At 42.1% G+C, this 27150-nt stretch overlaps 1 protein-coding gene across 2 annotated transcripts in view; it reads left to right on the forward strand.

Moving 5' to 3' along the window:
* Positions 1-27150, forward strand: part of ADAMTS7 (ADAM metallopeptidase with thrombospondin type 1 motif 7) — a 180598-nt gene that overhangs the window by 119182 nt on the left and 34266 nt on the right. Inside the window, exons 20-23 of one of the 2 annotated variants that reach the window (XM_075346093.1) lie at positions 4776-4928; positions 13509-13682; positions 14283-14429; positions 14651-14810. In XM_075346093.1, the coding sequence (XP_075202208.1) occupies positions 4776-4928; positions 13509-13682; positions 14283-14429; positions 14651-14810 (634 nt within the window). The remainder of the gene's footprint in view (positions 1-4775; positions 4929-13508; positions 13683-14282; positions 14430-14650; positions 14811-27150) is intronic. The other variant, XM_075346094.1, reaches the window with a different exon arrangement.

The raw sequence follows: 27150 nt of genomic DNA on the forward strand, positions 1-27150 counted from the left end.
GAGACCTGGTTGCTTTGTGTCTGTGCGTACACACCCTATTCCGGCCTTTGGAATTACCTGAAAGCACTGTCCCAGCATGGGTGCAGTACTCAGTGGTGCCTGACCAGGTCAGGGGCACCACATTAGCACTGGGCATGCTACAGTGCTTAAGTTTATAATTAAAAGGGCTTGTCCAGGTGACTTTAGGCTTCTGTATTCTTACAGTGCATGCACAGCACACTCTTAGGATTCGCCGTTGCCAGTGGAAAGTGTGGTCAATTATGTGAGCACAAGTATGTGATTTGTATATTTCTGGCCAATTTCAGACTAGACGTGTCTAGCCTTGCTCAATTTATTTTCATTGAGTGAAGCAACGCATGTCTAATCGGCATGTGATTACATGTTTGCAAATCGCATGCTTGCGGTTTCGTGACCTGCCACTTACACCGCCGGCAGCAGAGAATCCTGACAGTGTGCAGTGCATGCTGTGAGAATTCAGAAGTCTGAATAATGGTTGCTGACTTATCACAAACTTGGACAGCCCTTTTAATGCTCCTAACATAAAATAAAACATTGTAACCTTTAACTTGTCAGACAGGACGACACATTATTAAAATACCCATGCATTGTATAATCTTACAAATTATGGATTGTTATATGTGAACAGGATCAGAACCAATAACAGCACAAGAATACATCACCAGAACCACCAGCAGTACAGAAGCACATCACTAGTACCACAATGAATACAGACAATATTACAACCCTCATCAGTATAGAAATACATGACCAGAACCACCAGCAGTATAGAAATTCCTATTCATAACCACAAGTAGTACAGAACATCATCATCAGAACCACCAGCACTACAGAAATTTATCATCAGAACCACACGTGGTACAGAAATTCAGCATAATAACCACCAGCAGCACAGAAATACATCACTAGAATCCGCATCAGTACAGAAACACAGTATTTATTTAACCCTCATCAGTACAAGAATACATCATAAGAACCACCATCAGTACAGGAATACATTATAAAAACCACCCTCAGTACATGGTACATCAATTGTTATGTCAGGTCAGACCCATATGTATTTGATTTCGTATGTACCTACAACTTACAGGACATCCTTAACAATGATAAGGAGATTCTGGGAGTTGTTGCTATTGAATACGGATCATACAGAAACTACAGTACCGATGATAATTAGCCAGTAACACAAATAAACATTTACATCCATGTACCTTATAGATGACATTGTCTGATTGGAATTGCTCTTTCTTTTCTTCATCTTGTCCAGATGCCATGATGACTTTTCACATCCACAGCTCTTCTCTGCAGACTTCCATCTTCCAGTCTTGTGCACACATCTTGGAACTATACCCTTAAAAATGGCAGTGTAATTATAATACTCCAGAATAGAATTATTTGCCCTACACTGTGCCCCTGAATAAATAACTTCTCCTCATTGTGTTCCCTGCACAAAATTTGACACACACACTGTCTCTCTTATATTACATGCTCTTCATACTGCCCTCTCCTCTCCATACTGAGCCCCCTCTTCACACTGTTCTCTCACACTGTGTCCCCTTACATGGCCTGTCTCTATACTGTGCTCCCTCATCACACTCCCACCTCCTCAGCATACTGTCCCATCCTTGCTGTGGCCTCCCACCTTCCCTCTATGCTACCCCCTCTTCATACTGCACCCCCAACACACTACCCAATCTCTATACTGTGCCCCCTGTGCACATATTTTCATCCCATACTGTCTTCTCACTACCTCCGCCCCATCCCCCCATTCCTCATACTGTGTCTGCATATATTTTCCCTCTTGCTCCCCCGACTGTGTCCTCAAACTTACCCCATCGCTCCCCACACTGTCCTCAAATTCCCCCGTGCTCACCATACTGTGTCTACACCATCCCGCCCCCTTGCTCTCCACACTGTGTCCTCAAATGTCCTCCACTCACTCCCCATACTGTTTCCTCAAATTCCCTCCCATAGTCTCTCACCACGATATCCTCAAATTCCCCTCACCCTCTCTCTACATACTGCGTACTCAAATTTCTTCCCCACCCTTCTCTAATCACAATAAATCTTCAGTGTCTTCGGCTCCACTCAATCACTTACCACACCAAATGTCTGCCGCCTATGTGGTGCAGAGAAAGTGGCCTAAGCAGTGTGATCAGCTGATCTCTGTGGTGACTTTGCCCTGAATGGGAAGTGTCGATGGTCAGTGCTTCAATTGTACACTCGCTTGAAAGATGTGAGCACAATTGATCACTATGAGCCGGCGCGCAGAATCTTGCCTGTGTCGGCTGTCAGCTTGACAGCCGGCTCAGAGAACAGCTGACTCTCACTAAATGCAGCCACCGGAGAGACACCTCAGGCTGCTGCATTAGGTGGTCCAACAGCGCGTCGCCTTTCGGCAACGCCCGGGCCAAATGCCCCGCCTGTCCCTCACAGATACGCCCCTGGGTAGGGAAATATGTTGTGTATGAAAGCAGCAGCTGTAAGCCCCTGCTGTTTCGTCTGTATTCTCACTTATAAAATTGACTGCTTCTTTTCCCCAGCCCAGATTTGTGGTATGTGCCGACCATGAACTGGAGCAGCTCTGCATGGTTGGACACAGTCATTACGTGATACATAGTAGGGACACATGTATAAGGTTATCTTAGTACAGGAACATTATTTTTCTATACATCCTATTGTGGAAGTTATAATTATTCTAAAATGTACTTTGAACCCCTGTAATTTTTCGACTGGAGAGTCACTTTAATTGAAAGCAAGGGGGTTTTCTGTAGTTTGCTTTAGAATTAGAGGCCTTTAACCAGTATAGACCCGCATTACTCCACATATGTGACTGCTTTTACTTAGAATAAACATAAGCTTTGCTAAGTAATTAAAAAATGTTAACCCCAGACAGTAATCACTTGAGGTTAGAACAAACAAGTTAATGTCCCGGAGATGTCAGCGGTTTCTTTTGGAACGTTAGTTTGATGCACTAGTTTCACAATGTTTTAGTATTTAAAAATGAAGAAAACTAAAAAATATTGTGTAAAGGTGAAGTTACACATTATTTTTCAAGAATGAACAGAAGCTTGTTTTACTGTAATTACTTTAAAAGGAAACTCAGTTTCCTCAAGGCTCTCAAGCCACCAAGATGATGTTCTACAGGTTTATTAATTTCTAGACAAACGTTCCTACCAGTAATCACGTCCTAATCGATGTGACTGACGTCTTCACTGTCCACATTATATCTATTACTATCTATTACTATGCCTTTCTGGACAGTGCATTTGCCTTCATTGCGCATGCACAGGAAGACAAGACATAACACGCAGGTGCATAATGGAAACAGTGAAGACTAAGACGGTGAAGCGACTCCCCAGTGGACTGGTCTTGGCTAATTTGCATCTGATGAGACAGAGATTAAAAGTTGTTTATGCAGAGAAATATTTGTTTAGGAAATCAAACAGTTTGTTGGAATGAAGGAATATACCGGCGAAATGTAATGGCAGCAAATTGGTGGCATTGGGGGGCCTGATAGGTCTTCAGTGATGGGAACCTTTCACCAGTTTGTGCAATGAAACAGACCACATTATGGAATAGTGGCTGCGGATTTGAATAAAAACTAGGTTTTTGGGGGTTTTTTTTGTTTTTTTTCACATTCCATCTCTGTTGTGGAAATATTAGCTTTAAAAGTTTAGATTTTAATTTATACAAAACCAAAGAAATGGGCTCCTGTGGTTAAAAGTACAATGTGTATGAACAGGTGTGTTGGCTTATTTCTTTACTTTTGCTTTAGTTCTCTGTACATACAGGTGCGTGGCTCCCCCTTTTACGCTGTTCATATTGTCTATATAGTTTTCCATGGGAATCAGGCCTGGGTCGTGCTCTGCTCCCATGTATTTTGAGGCCTGCTGGCACATAACGAGCTGAAACACTGGTTAGGGACCCTGATATGGATGGCTTTTACTTTTTTTTTTTTATCCAAATATTATCATCTAAGCACCCTATATTATTTACTTGTACTATTACTATGTATTTACTTACTAAAGGGTATTTGCTCATTTATTTTTATCCTAGATTATATTTAATGTATGCCAAAACTAATGGAGCCTTCAGCTTATTTCTGGGGCCTCTAGCATTGGTCAATGTCATGCAGGGGGAAAAAAAAGAGGATAACAAAGAGAATGTCACAACAGGCTTTGTCCTGTGAGACATGTAATGACAGAGCCCTGTTCTCCTCTGTGATCTTATTGCTGCCATCTACTGTGTAGAGTAAATTAGAGGTGTCATTATATACACATCTTGCAGCTTACACTTCACAGCAGTCAGTGTGGGGGGAGGAAGAATAGAGCAGAGGTGACCATGCACAGAATAAAGCCTGTTTCTACTTTCTCTGGGGGCGTGTTCTTTTTCCCCTGCGTGACACCTCCTGCTTATGATTGGCCAACGTCATGTAGAGGAAAAAGTACACACCTCTAGAGAAATATCTCTGCTAAATCACCATTAATCTTACCATAAGTTAGAACCTAAACTTTACAAACTAATATCTCTGCACTTAATGGAGAAATTTAAAAATAAAAAATAGATTGGAAACAAACTTTCAACCTCAGTCAAAACTTACATAATCTACAATTGAACTTTTCTGTCTGTATAAATAGGGCCATTCATAGATGAATAGTTATGTGATTCGATGCAGACATTTTGCATGGTCTGTACATTTAGTCTGTGCATCATACAATCGAATGTTTTATTACAATATGTCCTCTGTCTTGTAGTGCTCCACCACCTGTGGTCTTGGTGCAATGTGGCGTACAGTTTTATGCAAAGAATATGACAATGGTACATGTGATATCAACACTAAGCCAGCTCCTGCTCGACGCTGCCATCTACGGCCCTGCGCATCCTGGACAGTAGGAAACTGGAGCAAGGTAATTAACTTTACTATGCACAAAGGCTTGTTAGAAAGTGACCACCATATGAACCAACACTATGCTTTTAGGTTTACATATGGATAACTATTTTATACGTCTTGAACTTATGGAAATAAAAAAACTATCTACCTTGAGGGGATTGTAGATGAGGGGCATGTTTGCTAAATCTAGATCATATCTAGACTGTATCTGGTCTAAGTTTTCTCATTCTATTAGTTGGGTTACTTTTGTGCACAAACTTCGTCCTCATTCCTATGTCTGTGATTTTTCTGGAACACAAAAAAAATCTGCATTTCTTCAGTGTTTTTCATCACTGTTTCATCAGTGTTTCAGTTTCAATTTGTGTCTCAATTTCAGTTCAGTTTTTGGCTCAAGGGATCACAATTTAGGCCCTTTTGTGTTAGGCCACATGTAAAAAAAACCCCAAAAAAACCCAAAAACACATAAAGGTGGTAAAACACATGAGACATTTTTTGAGGCACAAATTAATCCATATAATTCTAGCTCAGTAAATAAGTACTAGTGTATAATAATGTTTCATGGATCAAATTCGCCAATGCAAGTCTATGGGCTCCCAATTTACTAAGGATGGATTCACTAGAGGATAAAGATGTTTTTAGACTTTCTCAAGTAGGTAACATTGAATTTAAGTTTGATGAAGAGTATTCATGTATTCAAATGTGTTTTAAGTTATTTAAAAAAGAAAAACATACCACTATGTACAATTTAGACTGCAGAAATACCATGATTTGATGTTCTTTGGCGTTTTATAGTTGTGCAGGGTGGCGGTACAAATTCCTATACAGAGATATTGAATAGACGCAAATTTTTATGATAAAGGGGTTGTCCACATTTCATGACAATTTTTTTTTAAATGCTTGGGATTAGGGCTAAAAAAAAATTTGCAATTAGATTTTATTAAAACTTTTGCATCATTTGCCTTTTATAGCTTCTGTGTTGCTTTCTCCATTGCTGGCTGCAAAATGAGTTATCTGAGTATCGGTCAGTCAGCTACCTGTGACAGTCCAAAATGAGATTGGTACTCTATCTGTCTTTTTCTGAGCTCCTCATAGTTGATTTATGACCAGGAAGCACATCAAAGTCAGGCTAAGTTCACATGTCCATTAATCATCCAGGAGCAATCTGTTGGCAAAAAGTTGTGCAAACACAATTTTTTTGTCCTTTTTGAAAAAATTCATATTTGCAGGATCCATTTTTTTTAACATTGGAGTCTATGGAAAACAAATCCATTAACTGATTGCTATTTATCTTCATTTAAGACTGATCCAGTAAGGAAAAAACAATCCTTCACAAATGCAAGAAATTGAATGGATAAAAAGTAATCAGTTAATGGATCTGTTTTCCATAGACTCCAATGTTAAAAGAAAGGATCCTGCAAAAATAAAGCTTTTCGAATGGCCTAAAAAGTTGTGTTTGCACAACTTTTTTGCCAATGGATTGATACTGGATGATTACTCGACAGGTGACATTAGCCTTAAAGGGAACCAATTACCAGGATTTTCGCATATAACCTATAGCCATTGCTATAGCCAGTGCTATACTGGCACTATCAGGCTGATTCTATACATACCTTTAGTGGTCAGCTCGGATGTTTAGGTTTTGAAATCCAAGAAAGTAAAGTTTATAAAATCGGCAGCTTCTTGAGTGACAGCAGCTGAGGATCACATAATATCTGGGGGGTATTCATAATTCTCCCCCTCCCCCCTGTTAGAATTAGCATAAGTATTATGCAATCAATTTAACTTTTCACTAGCAGGACCTTTGTGAGGTCAAACCCATGTGACGATGTCAAGGGAGGAATTTGCCTTGAAGACTGCTAATGGAGTCCTCATTTGGGATATCCAGAGACGATGCCATATTAGCTGTGTATCAGTGCCAATATATATATATCAATGTATATAAGACAAAGAACACAGACATGCTCTCTTTTCAGCCAGCGTCACCAACTGACTCATGTATTCTATTGTTCCAGCATTAAACACATCATTTCAGCCTGAAAGATATTTACAAAAACTTTTCCATTTGCTCACACATACTGATAAAGAATAATTAGGGGGGAGTGCATATGGGCAGCATTGGGAGAATGCATGAGATCATACATCATCCCAAATAATACACTTTGAAGGCAGTAAGCGACGATGAGTTTCTGTAGAAATAATACATGGGAGTATGGGATCACCCGCCTCATCCCACAAATACTACATTCCTTCTCCTGTGAATTTTACTGATAAGGCTACCAATTAACTTAATGAATATCTCCTTTGTTCATTTATACTTTGGCTAACTTTTTCAATATACAGCTTAGAATTATATTATGGGTCCATGCGATGGCTACATAGACAGACAGATAATTTTGCATCTAAATCTACATTTTGATTATTTACATACACAGATATTCTTATTACGTTTAAACAAACATACTACAGCTCAGGTGACCTCCACAGTCCCCCCTTAATAAAATATCTGTGAATATTATTAACCTTAAATTTAAACATTTTCCCCATTTAGATATATTTTATTATTTGGGACTTATTTGTGACCTATTGCCTTTAGGACTTTAATTATATCCTTATCTATATATGTGGGCTTTCTATGGGATTGTTGTTTAATTTAACACTATAGGCTTTAGCTCCCCCTTAAGTACTTATTTTTATTTATTAAACATAACTCTATGATTTATAGGGGCTATTAGAATTGGCGTTATTACACTCATTAGGGCACATTATCCTGATTAAGAAAGATTGAATCTAGACCTTATTTAAAAATTAGCACATAATTAAAAAAACAAAAAACAAAAACACATTTGCTACAAATTGTCCATGGTTCTTCTTTTCGGATATAAAACAAAAGAAAGATGCTTGGTCAGTGCTAGTCCACTTAGGGCCACTTTGTGAACCTGGATAATCTGCTCTTGATAATAAAAAAACAACAAAACATGATGAGGCTTCATGTATACAATTTGTGGTGCAGACTTGGAAAAACCTTCTGGGATAATGGGTAGAATAGCGGCCGCTTTCTGCTTCGGTTGTGTTGGGTCCATTGGTTTCTGACATCAACTTTTGTGTCGTTTGTGACGTTTGTGTCACTTGTGTGTCGTTTGTGACATCAACTCGCGTGTCACTGCCAGTGCTCAGCAGACTAGGCCGGAGAGACATCAGCCTGATGGGATAGGCTCCTCCAAAACTTTTCCCGAGATGAGAGAATCCATAGCTAGCATTTTATATTAAGGAAAATCACTGAATATATTCATATGAGTTAGTAGGAGACAAAAAAAATTGTAAATGGTTAGATTACATTAACCAAACCACATTTTTGGGTCTATGAAATGGCTGAATTAAGTATTTTAGATTACTCAATTCGTACCCTCAACAGTCCCCCCTTGACTTACTTCTGCCATTTCCAAATACTAAGGGTACCGTGTTCCCTTAGGAAAAGAGGAAGAAAGATCTGTTGGGAAATCCTGCCTGACTGAACGTTGAGGCATGGGTGGAGAGGGGAATGGGATTTATTCACCGGTTTGAGACCAAGGACCCCTAGGCGAGTCCTCACCCTTTGAAGTTGGACTTTCCAATGTCTCAAGGTTCTCTAAGTCCTCTTTTCTAACTGTTTCAGCAATGATGGTTTGGGACGGTACAGGTTTTTTGTAAATGATAAATATGAGCATGACGCTTAGTGCAGCTCCGGTGGATCGACCCTTGTGCAATGCGGGGCGTGAATCTATGTTGTCCTGCCGTTGAGCTTTATTGAAATTTCTGTGTCCTTTTAGGATTAATCAGTCTCCTGACCGAAAACCATATACTACTAACTCTGATTTAGGATCTGGAATTAGAAAATACACTTGTTTAATTCTCTAATTAGTCAATCATATGAAAATTATACGTGCTTTGTGCTAGACCAAAAAACATTTTACATTGAAACCTGTTTATTACTAAAGAGAAACAAAACACACACTAAAGAGAAACAAAACACGCACCAAAGAGAAACAAAACACGCATTGGTTTACAACTTATTAGTTTGTTTTTTACATACCACTTGCATTATGTGGATTTTCAGCAATGACGTCGTTTTCTGCACTGGAAAGCCTCTGACCAGACCTGGAAAGAAATCTACACAACACGCACAGACTTGCATACAACGTGCTCAAGATAAACATCTATAATCAGTTTGCAGTCTCTAAGAATGGGTAGAGCAGGTGCAGGGTGTTTCTATGGACTCTACAGTTTTTCTTCATTGTTTTAAAAATGTGCTTCACAAGACCGGGTGAGTTTATCTACCTGGGTACTGAACCCTGGCGTCACCAAAGCACACACTGATATCCAACTGTCACAGATGTTAGTCCATGTTACTTGGGCCATCATTAAGAAGAGATCTCATGGCAGAGAAAGCTTACCGCCCTTCATCCACAGACCTTCCTCAGTCAGCTGGCTCCCTGCGTCTCGCACTCCACTCCTTATTGTTTCACTTGTTCCTGTAGGGATTTAAGAACACAAGGAGTGACAGAAGTCACTGACGTGACAGATGTCAACGAGGCATGGTCTCTATGCATGGTAAAGGACTCCTCAACTCTAGGCCCGTTCACTGCTTCTTGGTCAACTGCACCTGTGCGGGGATCTCCATCCGATTCCATCAGCTCAGATCTAGACTTTCTTTTCGGCGTACCTAGCTTATTTGACAACAGCAAAAATCTACATCCTACATACATTTTGACTATCTTACCTACCACTGCTCCACCCATCTAGAGAGGCACTTACATCACTTCCTCCTGTACCGATAGGAGGGGAGGGAGTGGCCTAAATTTAGGATTACCTCATGTTGTGTAAACTGTAGCATATCCAGTGCAGAATCGACCACCATCTGGTTTCATCTATAAAAACAAAAACTAAAAGAAATATAGATTAGATCATTCCTATAACAGACATATATTCCTACATTCATAATAATCCAATAAACATGACATAACTGTTGCAAAAGAAAGGCCAGCTTTAAAGCCTGCTTTAAAGCCTATCCAATATGTCTGCTGCTGGAAAAATGCAATAGATATCTACTTCCTCCCTTTTTATATACTACTTTGGCAAAATATATAGATCCATAACAGTAAACAATATGATTAACCAACAAATAAATATAACTTATACTCTACTGGGAAATTTTGAAACCTTACAACAGGGTTCATCTATATTCTGTATCTACAAAAAAAAGGAAAGTAATCAATATTGGCATTTTGTATGCAAAAATAATACAAAACAAAAACATAACCATAAAAACAAAAAAAACCTAATTTGGATATTTTAAAAAATATACTTTTCTCTGCAAAATTAATTTAATTATTTAAATAGCAGCAGAATACTATTGATAATCTCCTATGAAATTTTGAACTCTAAGGATTAAACAAAATCCACTCCACCAGCCGGAAAAAGCACTTGTTAGTACATAAGACAAAAACAGCTTTGTAAATCTGCTGAAACTACCTTTTTTTTCTTTTACAACTTGTGATAACTAGCAGCGTACTGTATACCCTCCCACACATCCCTGCAGAAGTGCGAGAGCATCATTAAAATAGATGTTTTGGGACTGGAAATCACTGCAACAAAAACAAGCAGTCCGGGGCTCCCCCCTGTGTCACTAGGGAAGGTTGGGGCAGACTCCTGGGTGCAGCTGGACTGTGGGCAGTATCTTGGGAAATCTCCTGGGACTGATTTAAAGGAATACTGTGATACTCTGGGAAAAGGCACACTGGCTTCAGGTAGATCATTACTGAATCTACAGGGAACACTTTTATTGTAGATTTGTGTGTTGCAAGTTTTGGTTACGGTTTCACTGACATTTGGGGGTGTGACACTTTCTTTGATAGTGACCGGGCTGACCACAACGCCAACAATTCTGTTGCTCGCTCTGCTGGTTTTGTTGATTGGGAGCTACGTATACGGGGTTTGGGCCCTGTCAGGGCATGGGCTGTGGTGGGGGCTGCACCGGCGCGGTTGTATACACAAATTGATCTTGAGCCCATCTTTTTAAAGCGGCACAATACTGTTCTCCACTTCGGAAAATGGTGTCATCAGTGCCTGGGGGCATTGTGAGATGGGGTTCCATTAAGGGCCAAAAAAACTCTCCTGCTTTTACTTTGGTGAGATTATCTAGGTCCTTCCGAGCAGCTGAATATAACTGGTGGACCTGTAGCATCTTCCTATAAAGTTGCATAGGGTTAATTTCGGGATCTGGCAGGCAGGGGATTCATGCCGCTGACTGGATAGGGTTGAAAGGGACATATTTAAATGAGGGCTGTTCCTCGTTAGGTTCGGGGTAAGGCTCACTATGTGTCCTAGAGGAAAAGGGGGGATCCAAGGGGAGGGGATTGGTAAATGGGGAGCGTGACGCCAGACTGGCCGGTGAGGGGAGAGACGGCATTGCAGGTATGGGAGGGACCAGGGGTATGGGTGTGGAAAGGGTTAAGGGATGCTGTCTAGTGACTGCAGCATCTATGAGCAGTTCCGGGACAGGGGGAATAGAATGGAGATCAGGTTGTCGGGCAGTAACAATACAACCTGCCGGAGGACCCTCAGATCTGTCCTTAGACTCGGGTAACATATAGTAAAACACAACATCCCCTTGCTCATCTTCATCTTCAACCTCAATATATCCTTCCAACAGCAATGCCTGTGATATTCTGCCAAACAATTCTGCATCATTCAACAATCTCCTGTCTTTTAACTTGCCCTTTTTTGCTTTCAATGCTGTTGCCCATAGTGACGGTTGTAACCGACCTCCTTTTGGTAATTCTAACATTTTCAAAATCTCCAAGGCATGGCATACAGCTTTCTTCCCTTCTCTCTCTGCAACTAGCTCTAACACATTCTGTGAACCTTAAGGCCTCTCAACTTTCTGTCTCCTCTGTCTGAACATTTTTACTATCTTGGTGGTGTCTGGATTACACTAATATGACTATGCGGTGTGCGTTAAAGCCCGGCCGGAACTTAAGGCTACACCTCTATACTAGCTGGCAACTCCTCAGCTATATAGTAATAAGGGTATCCCGCGTCACGGAGGAGGGGTACAAAATGTATTCCCTCCGGACTTGATCAGCTGCACCAATATTTTTTATTGTCCTAACTCACTATCTTCAGTCACGTGAAAATCGTCCGTGTCACGGAGGAGGTCGTACAAGTCCCGGCCTCCGGACTTGGTCAGCTGTACCAATATTTAAACGTCCTAACTCGCTATCTTCGGTCTCGGGAACCCCCCGCGTCTTTAATTACAGACCGGGTCAGTCTAACTAGCTATATCCAGCCACCACCATCTTTCCTGCCCTAACAACCGTCCTCTGGATCCCGTGTGACACTCGATCCACACCTCAGGGCTGGGATCGTGCTCTGAGCTCCAGCGGGCACTATCCCTGAGTCACAATCAGGAACCTTTTAACACCAATACGGACACACAGCCCGTCACTCCCTCCTCTCCAAGAACAACCACAACGGCAGTGAATACACAGTATGTAACACTTACCGAGGGTTGTAGGGGATCAGCCTGGTTGGAGCGGAGAGAGGTCTCAGTCCGTGACATCCAAACGATTGGTATCTCCAGGTCAGCAGTGCGTCCGTGGAGCCCCACGCTGATGGGCGCCACACTGTCAAGGGAGGAATTTGCGTTGAAGACTGCTAATGGAGTCCTCATTTGGGATATCCAGAGACGATGCCATATTAGCTGTGTATCAGTACCAATATATATATATCAATGTATATAAGACAAAGAACACAGACATGCTCTCTTTTCAGCCAGCGTCACCAACTGACTCATGTATTCTATTGTTCCAGCATTAAACGCATCATTTCAGCCTGAAAGATATTTACAAAAACTTTTCCATTTGCTCACACATACTGATAAAGAATAATTAGGGGGGAATGCATATGGGCAGCATTGGGAGAATGCCTGAGATCATGCATCATCCCAAATAATACACTTTGAAGGCAGTAAGCGACGATGAGTTTCTGTAGAAATAATACATGGGAGTATGGGATCACCCGCCTCATCCCACAAATACTACATTCCTTCTCCTGTGAATTTTACTGATAAGGCTACCAATTAACTTAATGAATATCTCCTTTGTTCATTTATACTTTAGCTAACTTTTTCAATATACAGCTTAGAATTATATTATGGGTCCATGCGATGGCTACATAGACAGACAGATAATTTTGCATCTAAATCTACATTTTGATTATTTACATACACAGATATTCTTATTACGTTTAAACAAACATACTACAGCTCAGGTGACCTCCACAACGAGAAGGGACGAGGCCTCAGCCAACAAAGCTAATACCAGGATGCAACATTTTTCTGTTGGCTGAGACCGCGCCCCTTCTGGTCAATCTTGGTAATTGGTTCCCTTTAAATGAAAAGGGTAACAAAGAGCCTTTAAAAGCTAAAACTGCAAATTTTTTACCGAAAACCCAAATAGAACAATTATCAACTCTAAATATATGCATTTCCACTCATGCGCCACCAGCAATATTTTATGTCGGAAAAGCTTTCAGTCAGAAAACCTATTTATTTATACAGTGCTCAAGTACTTGTGGACCTGGAGTTCGGGAAAGAGATGTCCAATGTGTAGACATGCGGGACAAGAGGCAGCTGAGGCCTTTCCATTGTCAGAGTACAGTCCACAAGCCACGGATCCAGACGATTTGTCATGAGCTGAAGTGTATGGAGTGGTATGTTTCCTCGTGGAGGGAGGTAAGTAATTGGGGAAGGACAAGGGTAGAAACTGTCACAAATGTAAATACACAAAATGCACTATATACACAAGCAGCTTATTCTTACCCTGATAACTAGTAGGAATGGAGATTAGAGATGAGCGGACCCGTGGAAGTTCGGGTTCAGCCGGATATTAGATAAAGTTCCGTTCGGGACCCTGACTTGACCTGAACCCCAATGGAAGTCACAGTTGGGCTCTCCGCCACATACAGCCAACCTTATACAGAGCATTTCCGGGGGAGAAGGGGCGTTTTTCTGGGGGGGAGAATGACACCAAACATTCGAAAACATAGTTTTGACCCCCAGTGAGAGCCATTCAGAGACTGCAAGCAGCTCTCACTTGGCCTTGCACCGAGAGTACCCGAGCACCCCAATGTTGGATCGAGTGTTTACCATACATAAAGCCCCGAACGCCGAACACCGCTTTTTTTTTTTTTAGTATGTGTTCAGTACAAACTCCGAACTGTACAGTTCTGGTTCACTCATCTCTAATTGAGATACATATATAATAATGATGAAAAGTATATATTGTGTCTAAATTGATGGACTACAAGCATATTAGGTTTGATGCCCTTTCAGTGTTCGGAGGAGTGTGGCGGGGGCTTGCAGCAGAGGCTGGTCACCTGCCCCCAGGTCGGTCGCTGTGATGAAAACCTGAAGCCGAACAACACCCGTTCTTGTAATGATCATCCTTGTACTACATGGGCTGTGGGGCCCTGGGGTCAGGTAAGTGGCACAAACATTTTAGTTCTTTTTTGATGGGGAAGTCAACTCAATTTTGTAATATTTTTGCTGTACTTCCCAATATTAACCTTCTATCAAAGGCTGCTGTACTAACCTGCTTCCTCCAAGATAAATTGCATTTGGGGGCATTTTTGTGCCCCATCACAGTCCTTTTACTCTCTCTTTTACTGTTTGGGCTGTCTTCACGCTTTGGCTGCATACAGTGCACAGCTTCCTGCGGAGGGGGTATCCAGCGCCGTCAGGTGAAATGTGTGAACAAAAGAACTGGGGCTGCCGAGGAAGATAATAATCTGTGCGACCATGAACCATGGCCTGAAAACCTACAGAAATGTAACCCTCAGGACTGCCAGAAAAACAATGCCAGTAAGTTCTCCTAATTTCTGAGGCTCTATATCTAACAATAAGGTGGGCTTTCTTTCCTAGTCATATCAAATTATTTTTTATTATTATTATTATTATTTATTTTTAATGTCCCATTGATTCCATGGTGAGCAGCACGGTGGCTCAGTGGTTAGCATCGTGGCTCAGTGGTCAGCACAGTGGCTCAGTGGTCAGCACAGTGGCTCAGTGGTCAGCACTGTTGCTTTGCAGCTCTGGAGTCCTAGGTTTACATGCCACCAAAGACATCTGCAAGAAGTTTGTATGTTCTCACTCCAATGACATATTTATAGGGAATTTAGATTGTGAAACCCAATAGGGACAGTGGTGTTGTCTGTAAAGCGCTGCGGAATATGAGCAAATAAAATAATAATGGTGCTGTGCATATGAAGAGGGGTTACATTCCAAATGCATATATAATTTACAGTGAAAAACTAACAGTGACAGAGGGAGAAGACCCTAATAGTGACTACTGTATACTGTGTTTCCACAAAAATAAGCCCTACCCAGAAAATAAGCCCTAGCAGGATTTTTCAGCATTTTCAGTGTAAGGCTTAAATATAAGCTCTACCCTGAAAATAAGCCCTAGTTGCAGTTCAATAATGAAGTGTCCATGCAGCTAAAAAAGTTAAAGAATACTGCAGGCCACTTCATTATAGAAAGAAGACACCCCCAAAAGAGAGAAAAAAAAGACAGAAGACCCCCAATCCTACTCACTAGACACCAAACGGGAGGACCTGCAGTGGAACGCACACCAACACACATCAGATTGCACACACAATCACACATCAGATCGCACAGACACTCCCCACATCCGGAGATACTGATTGCTTCTGGCCGACAGGGGAACCTGGAACACAGTGCAATGGAGCGCTAGGACCTGCATTCCACCACAGGTCCTCGCACTCCACTGCACTGTGTCCAAGGTTCCCCTGCCAGACGGAAGCAATTGGTATCACCGGATGTGGTGAGTGTGTAATTGTGTGTGTGATCTGATGTGTGTGTGCGATCTAATCTGTGTGTATGAGTGTGTGTGATCTGATGTATGTGAGGGTCAGTCGGAAGCAGGGGAGGACCGCATGGAGTATACCTGCTGGCAGCACCCGCCGAAGATTGCAGGAGGACCTGGGAGTGACGCAGACGTCAGGGGTCTGGTAAGTATGATTCTCCTGGGAAGGGGGTTCTGCTTTTTTGGGGGGTAACCTTACCCCCAACCATTTTTCCCCGAGAATAAGCTCTAACCCGAAAATAAGCCCTGGCATATTTTTTGAGGCAAAATATAATAATATAAGACAGTGTCCTATTTTCGGGGAAACACGGTATTATAATGGCGCTTTGTCAACCCTTTTTACATATGGAAGCAGTGGTACGGCTGTATAGGTGCTTGTCCCCTGATTGAAAATTAGACCTTTTTGTAGAGTTCAGTTGTGTGAGTCATGAAAAATCTAGCATAGAAACCTTATGTAAATCAGGCTGGAAATGTGTCTATGTACTTGGACTACTTACCTACCAATAGGTTCCCCATTCAATCAGTTTACAAAGGACCACATTTTTTTGGGGTGCCAGTAACGGTAAGTAATATGTTCTTTGTAAAAGTACTCATACCGTGTTTCCCCGAAAATAAGACCTACCCTGAAAATAAGCCCTAGCAGGATTGTTTGGGCTTTTTGGAGTATGCTTCAAGCTGACAAGCCCTGTGATATGCTTTCTAATAACAAGCAGTACATTGCAGTGCTTGTTAGCTAAGGGAGGACACGTCAAATCATTGACAGATCCAGGCAGAAGAAAGTGTAGTGTGGTCTGAGCATGCATGCTTAGACTTCTGTCACTCACTGAGAGGTGGCCCTGCCCCACCAGAGATGTGCACTGTTCAGTTCCTCCGATTCCGGTCCCCAGATCAGAAGTAGCTTTGCTGGATCACGAAAGAGGAATATAGCAGCCACAAAGAGATGAGCTGACAGGCAAAGGGCAGGTAATAGAAGTATATTAGGAAAAGGATTATTAGGAAGAGTTAGGTCATATAATTAAAGGGGTTGTCCAGCTTTTTTATGAAATTCTACAGTCACTCTTGGTTACTGCAGGCTTCTCAATTTTCACAGTATGTGCACTGCTCACTTTTAATATTCTCACATGATGGCAGCAAGAGTGGATGGTCACATTCTGTGGACAAATTCGTGTCCGGCCTCTCCTAATTCACCTCTATTTATTGAGGCTATGCATGTCTAGTCGGCATGTGACCACATGTATGCACATTCATGACCTAGAGAAACACAGCATCACAACCCTCATGAGTACAGAAATACATCACCAGAACCACCAGCAGTATCGAAACATGTCACCAAAACAACCATCAGTTCAGGAATACATCACAAAAACCACCATCTGTACATGAGTACATCACCAGGACCACCAGTAGTACATGAATACTTCACCTGAACCACCACCAGAACATGAATACATCACCAGGACTACCATTCGTACAGAAATTCAGCACCAGAACCACAATTAGTACATGGTACACCAATTGTAATGTCAGGTAAGACCCTTATACACTTGTAGGAAACTATAATTCACAGTATGTTTTTCATAGTAAGGAGATACCCATCCCAACTCATTCCCCATAGTCTATCCTCATACATTCCCTCCTCCTCACTCCTTATACTGTGTCCTCAAATTTCTTCCCCCCTTTGCTCACCATGCTGTGTCTTTTTTCCTTCCTGTAGAGTATAAGCTCTTATAGTCAGCAGGGTCCTTTCACTCTTTTTCTCTCTCCTGTAAAAACTAAGCTCTTATGGTCAGCAGTGTCTTCTATCTCTCTCTGCCCACGTGTATTTCTCAAGCAGTTACTAACTTTCAAGTATTAAGATTCACACAAATTTATTTGCTGCATGTCTAATATGTGGGAAAAATTTGTTGAGTCAGTGAATTTGAATTTCAAAGGATCTGCTCATCTCTAGCTGCTGTTGTTATTATTATTGTAAACTTATTTTGTGAGTTCAGTTATTTTCTGCAGTAAATATTAGTAATATGGCTAAGACGTCTAAATAGCAACGAGAGCTTAATTTTTGCGGAAAACTAAAAAAATGAATCATTGTGGTCCAAACATTGGAATAAGAGCAAAGGAATAATAATGAAACATTAAGGGGTACTTTGCACACTACGACATCGCAAGCCGATGGTAGCGATGCCGAGCGCGATAGTCCCCGCCCCCATCACAGCTGTGATATCTTGTGATAGCTGCCGTAGCGAACATTGTTGCTATGGCAGCTTCACATGCACTTACCTGCCCTGCGACGTCGCTCTGGCCGGCGAACCGCCTCCTTCCTAAGGGGGCGGGTCGTGCGGTGTCACAGCGACGTCACACGGCAAGCGGCCAATAGAAGCATAGGGGCGGAGATGAGCGGGACGTAAACATCCCACCCACCTCCGTCCTTCCGCATAGCCGGCGTGAGCCGCGGGTGCAGGTAAGGAGATGTTCCTCGCTCCTGCGGATTCTCACACAGCGATGTGTGCTGCTGCAGGAACGAGGAACAACATCGTACCTGTCGCTGCTGCGACATTATGGAAATGACCGACACTACACCGATGATACGATTTCAACGCTTTTGCTCTCGTTAATCGTATCAAAAACGATTTACACACTCCGATGTTGACAGCGATGCCGGATGTGCGTCACTTTCGATTTGACCCCACCGACATCGCAGCTGCGATGTCGTAGTGTGCAAAGTACCCCTAAGACTTAGTGATTTTTAGAGTTTGCAAAATATTTGCAATTATTTCCACACAGTCATTAACTGCTTATTGTAACAATGTCTCGCCGGCCAGCTGGCAACTGATTCACTCTTATCTTGGCATTACCCTTATGCCAGTGTGTCCCAGCCAATATGTGACAAGACATGCATCTGTTGCGACAATCTTGGACTGGCCAACTGGCATCACAGTCACTTCTAATTTAGCCCAAGCAGACACCAATGATTCCCAGACAGTATGTCCTGAGAAGTTATATCAGGCGGAGTATGACACAAGAATATCTGTGTGACATATTATTGAAATAAGAAGATATTGCCCAAGTTTCTACTAAGAATCCTTGTTCTTTAGAGAATTTGTCAGAGCTATGGGGGGCACAGTGGTTTCCTTCTGACCATAAAATAGACCTGCTGTCTAAAGGAGTACGGTATAGTGCTTCACTATCAATGCAACAAATATGTAAAAACAGTACAAACCGCTTTATTACTGTCACGATTCTCTGTGCAGAGCATCTCACAGACCTGGAGATGCTCTGCAGCGCTTACAGATCTGACAGTGTCCATTCCTTGTGCAGAGCATCTTGCCTTTGGAGATGCTCTGCGGCACTTACAGATCTGGCAGTGTCTATTTCTTTGTGCAGAGCATCTTGCCCTTCGAGATACTCTGCAGCGCCGTCCTTGTTAATGAACTAACAGCTTGGTCACTATACTGGAGTTCAAGTTGGTTCTGGGAGGTGCTGGTTACTCAGCTGTTCCATCTTCTGAGTAATTGCTCAGGGTTCTTTATGGAGCATGCTCCCCCAGAACTATGCCAGTTGTATTCTCTGGCTCTGCTGTGTGGCCATAGTTTGTATTTTAGTATTCTGATCTTGGTATTCGGACCTCGGACTGTTATTAGACTTCCCTCTGCCCGCTCCCTATTCCTGTTTTGTATTCCTGTTTTGGACCCCGGACCGTTATCTGACCACGTCTTTGCTTGCTCCCTTTTACTACTACGTGCTTTTCTGATATTGTAACCCTCATATTTCCTGACTACATCTCTGTTTACCCCTTATGATTATATGTGACCTCCTGTTACCAGACTCTGACTACCCTTCTGTTCATGCGACCCCGTAAGGTAGTGATAAGCGTTACATTTACATTAAAGACCATTATGCTATTATAAAGGACTGGCACATGACTTATTCCTTCCAAAGACAATACTAAGGAGCAGGGGGCACTCACTGTGAGTGGAAGAAAAGCGATTCCAGCAGCCAAATAGGAAAGGATTCTTTACAGTTAGAGCAGTCAGACTGTGTAATGCCCTACCACAAGAGGTAGTAATGGCTGATACTATAACAACTTTTAAATAAGGGCTGGATGATTTCCTAAATACACACAACTTTGTCGGTTATAAATAATTTAGTGACGAAATATAAAATTGGTGGAGGAAGGCTGAACCAGATGGACCTAGGTCTTTTTTCAACCTATTTAACTGTGTATGCAACTAAGGGGCCCTTTGCACACTACGACATCGCAGGTGCGATGTCGGTGGGGTCAAATTGAAAGTGAAGCACTTCCGGTGTCGCTCTCGACATCATAGTGTGTAAATCGTTTTAACTACGATTACCGAGTGCAAAAGCGTCGGTATCGTATGATCGGTGTAGTGTCGGTCATTTTCATTATTTTGGCTGCAGCTACGGTACGATGTTGTTCCTCGTTCCTGCGGCAGCACACATTGCTGTGTATGAAGCCGCAGGAGCGAGGAACATCTACCTGCATCCCATCTGCAAGGCGGAAGGAAAGAGGTGGGCGGGATGTTTACGTCCCGCTCATCTCCGCCCCTCCGCTTCTATTGGCCGCCTGCCGTGTGACGTCGCTGTGACACCATATGACCCGCCCCCTTAGGAAGGAGGCGGGTCGCCGGCCAGAGCTACGTCGCAGGGCAGGTAAGTGCGTGTGAAGCTGTCGTAGCGATAATGTTCACAAGAGAGATAAGAGTCACAATTGCGAGTGCCTCACGTGTAACTCATGCGAGTCTCTCATTGCATCACCCATCACAGCCGCACACTCTCCGGACAGGAGTGTCTCAGCTGCATAGAGATAGATGCAACTGACCTGCTCCTGTGGAGAGTGCGTGGCCGTGACGCAATGAGAGACTCGCGCAAGTTACACGCGATCCCCCTGCAAGTGTGACTCCGGGCCTAACTAACTATGTATGATGTGTCACTTATAGCGCACTTGTCAATTCACCCTAAACCTCTGGAATAGCATGGTCTTGCTTCCTTCATTCCCGCAAAACAAGTCAAAACTGCTTTTGGTACATGTACCAGTCTAATATGTTCAGGACCTATCCCATTTTCCATATTTGCCATTCACTCTTTAAGGCAGTTCCTATTTAACAGCATACTGCCAGCACTATAGGCACAGGAACTTCCTTTTCAGCACTTTCCCAGCATTATCAAATAGCTTATCTGCCCTGAACAGAAATCCCGCATCTCGGTTATTTCTCTAAGCAGTTTTTCAGAAAGGAGAGCAGGGGCAATGAACTATAATATAGTAGAAAGTCATCGTTGCCAGATTTTTGATGCTGCAGTCTGGAGCACGGGAACGTTTCTGCCAGTGTGTGTGATATGAAGGGATGAAGCGAGTCCAGCTTCATGGGTGCAGTATTTTTTATTTGGTAGAAGTCATGCTAAAATAGTGGAGGCATCCTTCAAGGACGTGATTTGAATTTCCTACCAAATAAAGAGTGATCCATACTTACTTTATACCGTATCATAGTCTTGTATCATAGTATTATAGTTGACATCAGGCATTGGACAATAAGTTAGACAGTATGGAGACATTTGGTGGCCGATACTTTTTAGTGATTTTCTATACTGAAAGCAACATTTTGGTTAAAAAAAACAGCTTTACAATTCTGTAATCATTGCATTAGCCATCAGATGAGCCTGAGTTGTAATATGGGAAGAAATTCTCTACCAGTAAAATGTTATTTTAATAATTTATACCGCAGTGTATAGCTACTGCATAGTGCACCACTCCTATATATCTGTACCGTGATTGTACCATATACTTTACACATCTGTTGATGATGACTACAAATACTTTTCAGCAGTCCGGCCTGATACATCTCCATAGCACCTATAAAAATAGATGAAATTCCAGTCTACCATGACGTATTAGCACAGAACTGTGAATATGACGGGTATAAATAGTGGGCATATAAGACATATGATACAGGGGCACTATGGAAACCCAATACTTGCAATGTGGAATTTCTAGAATGTAAAAATAAGAATTATTGGACTATGCTCCAAAATTGGGTATTTACACATACATTATACCTTTGTGATCGTTTGTGCTCACGCATAATTATTGCCGTTCACTCTGGCTGTTGTACACATTTCGTAGTATATCACCCTTTAAGGGGAAAGTTTACCATAGAGTATTTTTACTATTTCAATGAGTCTAAACTGAAGGGAATCATTTTATTTAAGCATCTCCCATCATTTGTGTCTGCAGCTTCTGTGCAGACCTGTATGTTTCTATGGTAACAGACTACAAGAAAACCTTGTGTAGTCGGATCCTGCACTTACTTCATAATATGGATGACAATATGACTGCAGGATTAGACTGCTTTCACACTACGTTTTTTTAACATCCGTCATGAACGTTTTTTTAACGCAAAAACTGATTTAGTGCAAATGCGTTTTCATGTCAATGCATTTGCAATGGACTCGAGTCAACATGCGTTCACCTGCGTTTGCGTGCGTTATAGTGAGGATCCAGCGAGTTGCAGTTTTTTAACATTTTTCAAAAATGCTACTTGTAGCGTTTTTGAGCTGCGTCCAAATACTGCAAATTGCTGGATTCTGACTATACTGCATGCAAACGCATGTGAACTCTGGCATGCTGATAGATAGGATCCTGCTTGCTCTACTGAGCATGCCCAGAAACCAGCCTGCTGTGATCAGTCTCTCTCTCCCCCTCCCTCTCTGTCTCTCTCCCCCTCCCTCTCACCCCCTCACTCTCCGTCTCTCTCCCCCTCCCTCTCTGCCTCTTTCTCCCTCTCCTCTCTCTCTCCCCCGCCTGAGAGCTGCGGAGACTCGTAACCAAGATAAATATCGGGTAACCAAGCAAAGCGCTTCTCTTAGTTACCCGATGTTTACGTTGGTTACGTGTGCAGAGAGCAGGCACCCCGACTCCTAGCAGCTGCGGATGCTCGTAACCAACGTAAATATCGGGCATCCAAGCAAGTTACCCGATGTTTACCTTTGTTACGAGCCTCGGCAGCTGTCAGAAGCCGGCTTCCAGTCTATCACGTTCAGTTCCACTGACTCCCGATCACATGACTCCAATGCCCGCCCATAAACTTAAAGTGACAGGATCCTGCAAAATAACACTTGCGTTTGCATGCGTTTTTACAGCAAAAAAAATTCATTACGCATGTTAAAAAATGTAGTGTGAAAGCAGCCTTAGAGAAAACAGAACGTGTTTATTGTTTTTATCTGTTCATTAAAAAATAAATAATATTTTTGCAATGGAAACATACAACGCCAACTTCCAAAAAAGTTGGGGCACTGTGTAAAATATAAATACAAAAATAGAATGATTAACGTTGTCTTATGGGATCGCAGACGCCATAGACACCCCTTATACAGCTAAGATATATCTTAACAATAAAACAAAAAACCTGTTTAGGTGAATTAAGGCCACGGTGTTAATTAATAAATTATTATGTAACCCATTAATAAAGTAATTAAACCAATAAATAACATCTTGTATAAATAATTCATATTACAATATCTCAGAAAAAACACTGGTCACACAGACTTAGCAGGGCAACCACCCAACTAATAAAACCATGAGGTAAACATAAGGGGATGGCAGGAGGGAGGGAGCTGCTTGATTCCTGTCAGCAATGAACACCTGACAACCAGTATCAGTCTATATATACCTTACTCTTCCCGCCAAAATCTGTCGGCCAATCCTGAATCTGTTGCAAAAAACTGCCCAGTCAGCTGACTGGCTAAAGAAGAATCCAGAAGGGAAGTACCATAAATCATAACAAAATGGGGGGGGAGGAGAGAGAGAGGAGAGCAGACCATACCAACAACAATTATTGTACAAATTAAAGAAATAAAAATCAAACCAATTAAAAGCAAAAAATAAGGTGTCAGGCGACGCGAACCCATGAGTCTCTCCCACACTAAACGCTCTAAAGGGGAGTCCTCTTCATTCTTGTCTGATGTAGGATTCTCGCTGCTCCTCAACCTTGGATCTTTGCTGGATTTCTCATTTCATAATGCACCAAATGTTTTTTTTTATTGGTGAAAGGTCTAGACTAGAGGCGAGTAGTTCATCACACAACTCTTCTGTGAAGCCATGCTTTTGTGATAGCTGCCATATGTGGTTGTTGTCGTCTTCCTGAAAAATACAAGGCCTTTCCTGGAATAGACATTGTCTGAATGGAGCATATATTGTTCTAAAACCGCTACATGCGCGCACTGCATCTTTGTGTATTCACAAACTGCAGCCAAAATGCAGCCAAAACTGCACCTTGTCAGAGGGAGCCTTGAAATGTCACAAAATATGCTTGTAATTGTAGGTGCGGTTTTGGTGCGTTTTTGCTGCGTTTTTGTGACAAATGTTGACAAAAACGCAGGAAGAATGAACATGCTGCATTTTTTTTGTCACAAACTTTTGACAAATAAAACGCTGACAAATAAACTGCAATGTGCGCACAGCAAATCTGACTTCTCATAGACTTTGCTGGGAAGTCAGTGTCCGAAAGGTCTGACAACAAAACTGCACCAAAAACGCAGCAAAAACACATCAAAAAAACGCAGCGTGCGCATGTAGCCTTATGCAAGGTTCCCTTCACACGTCCGTGATTCCAGTACGTATGACGTCCGTTTTAATACGTACCAGAGACATGGACATACATACGGTAGACCCATTAAAATCAATGGGTCTGCGCACACATTAAATAAAGTGGAATTTTTTAACCATGGAATTTGATGCTGGATCCAACCCTTTTTTACTATGACTGACTACAGCCTGGCCTTCTGAAAGATCACGAGCACGCCTAGTCCTGCTGCACAGAGCTATATGGTAAGCTGCAGTTTCTTTTATATTATACTCTGTGCACACATTCCTGTTTTTTCACGGACATGTGTCCATGTGGTGCACACGCCTGTCCATGTGCTCCACACGGCAACATGTCCATTTTTTTCTCCGGTAGCACGGGTGTCACACAGACCACACACTGATGTGATCCATGCGACATCAGTGTGACACGTATCGGAGAAAACACGTGTCTTTGAAATAAAATGATTTTCTATACTCACCAGTCTCCAGCGCTGCTGTCTTCGACACTGGTATCACTTGATTCCAGGCCCGCTCATTATGCTCATGCATATTCACTGCACTACGGACCAAGAAGCAGCAGTAGCGCCGGAGACAGCAGCACCGGCGGGGACAGATAAGTATAGAAGTTCCAGTTGTCCGTGTGCTATCACAGATAGATCACACACCACGGAGCATGAAAAACGTGCGTTTTTATCACGGACGAGTGAAGGTGGCCTAATGCTCAGCATTAATAGTGACTTTCAAGATGTGTTAACTGCCTATGCCATAGGCTCTAATGCAGCTCCATACCATCAGAGATGCAGGTGTTAACAACAAGCTGGATGCTTCCTCACCTTTCAGGTCCACAGGACACAGCATCTCTCGTTTATATAAAGAATTTCATATTTTGATTTATCTACCCACAGAACAATCTTCCACTTTGGCTCACTTCATTTTAAATGAGCTTTGACCAAGAGAAGACAGGAAAGTTTTTGGATTGTGTTGATGTATGGCTTCTTCTTTACATTATAGAGCTTTAAAGGGAATCTGTCAGCAGGTTTTTGCTACCTCATCTAATAGCAGCATAATGTAGGCAAAGATGCCCTGAGTTCAACGATGTATCATTTAGATTACTGTGTGCAGCTGTTCTGACACAGTGAAAGATTTTAGGCTTTGCATGTAGCAGTGCTGGGAAAGCTGCCCCTGCCCACACCAGGCTTTCAGTGTACATTTCCATAAACAGAAGCTGCTAATCACAGATGGGGGCGGAGTCGGACTAAAGTTCAGCTCTGCTGAGACCCACTAATGATAAAGATAATAGGCTCATGCTAACATTGCAAGTAAACAAAAAAAGGCTGTGAGATAACAGACACAGGGCTGAATTCTCTGTTTTAATTTTTGCAGCATGCTGTCTTCAGGTTACATTGCAGAAACCTGCTGACAGATTGACTTTAAACGGAATCTGTCAAAAAGTTTTTGCTTTGTAATCTGAGAAAAGCATGAGGTAGGGACAGAAACCTCAAATACAGTGATGTATTACTGAGTTTCCTGGGGGCAGTAGTAAATATAAGACACAATTTTCTATGCTGTACATGTAGCAGAGCTGAGTTGTTGAGTTGTGTATATCTGCGCCGACACAACAGCTTTCTGTGTACATTGTAAAGTGAGAGAGATGCTAATCAATGCTGGGAGTGTGGTTGGACTCCCCTGCACATGACACATTGTCTTATCATAATAATCTCCTGCTGAAACAGCAAAATGCAGCCCACTAAGCGACACATCCTTGTAATCAGGGTCTCTGCTCCTACGTTATGCTCCTCTCAGATTCCCTTTAATGGAAACCTGACATCAGACATAAAAGACAATGGCTGCATTATGTCAGCCAGTCATGTTTGACTCCAAAACACTGCAGAGTTTCAGAGTAAAACATACTTTAAAAGCCACCAGAGACCAAGTCTCACAGCAAACTAGTCAGACAGGTGGCTCTCTGGAGGTTTCGGTCTACCCATATCCACCGACGTACGTTTCACCAGGGGAACGAATATCCCCACATGTGGGGGATATTCATCCTCCTGGTGAAATGTACGTCGGGGGACATGTGGGGGAATTTTTCCTTCGTGGGACGCTATTGTTGATCGACATCATAAAGCACGGGGATATTCGTTCCCCGGGTGAAACATACGTCAGTGGATGTGTGGGGGAAGTTATCCTTCCTGGGACGCTATGGTTGATTGGAATCATAAAGCACTGGGCACTTTATTGGTATGATACTCTCTTTTTTGCACTCTGGCACTTTAAATAGGAGATAGTTTGTTATCCTAGATTTTTTGTGATCATTCCTCCTGTGACATTAGTCGCCACTAATTTGGGGTGCAATACAGCTAATTCTTAACATATTAACTCTTTTTGTGCCTGTGCTGTATTGACTTTTCCTTCTTTTACATTACTGACGTCCCTCTTTGTTATATGTTTTTACTATGTGGTTTTATGTGTATTGGTGTCATCACTTTTATTGCATATAAAAAAAATATATATATATATATATAAAACAATTTATCACTTCTAATAATAAATAGAGATTTGATTTAACACAATTAACTCCTTTGTCCTCCTGTGTTCAAGAACTGCACTAGGCATATCATTTGGCACTACCCCTTTAAATAAATGACTGCAAAGACTGTAGTTTTATGGAAAAAACCTAATGACATTCAGTACTGCAGGGTCCCACTATGAGTGGGCCATAA

This window comes from Anomaloglossus baeobatrachus, chromosome 4 (assembly GCF_048569485.1).
Source record: "Anomaloglossus baeobatrachus isolate aAnoBae1 chromosome 4, aAnoBae1.hap1, whole genome shotgun sequence".
In the NCBI taxonomy this organism is placed as follows: Eukaryota; Metazoa; Chordata; class Amphibia; order Anura; family Aromobatidae; genus Anomaloglossus; species Anomaloglossus baeobatrachus.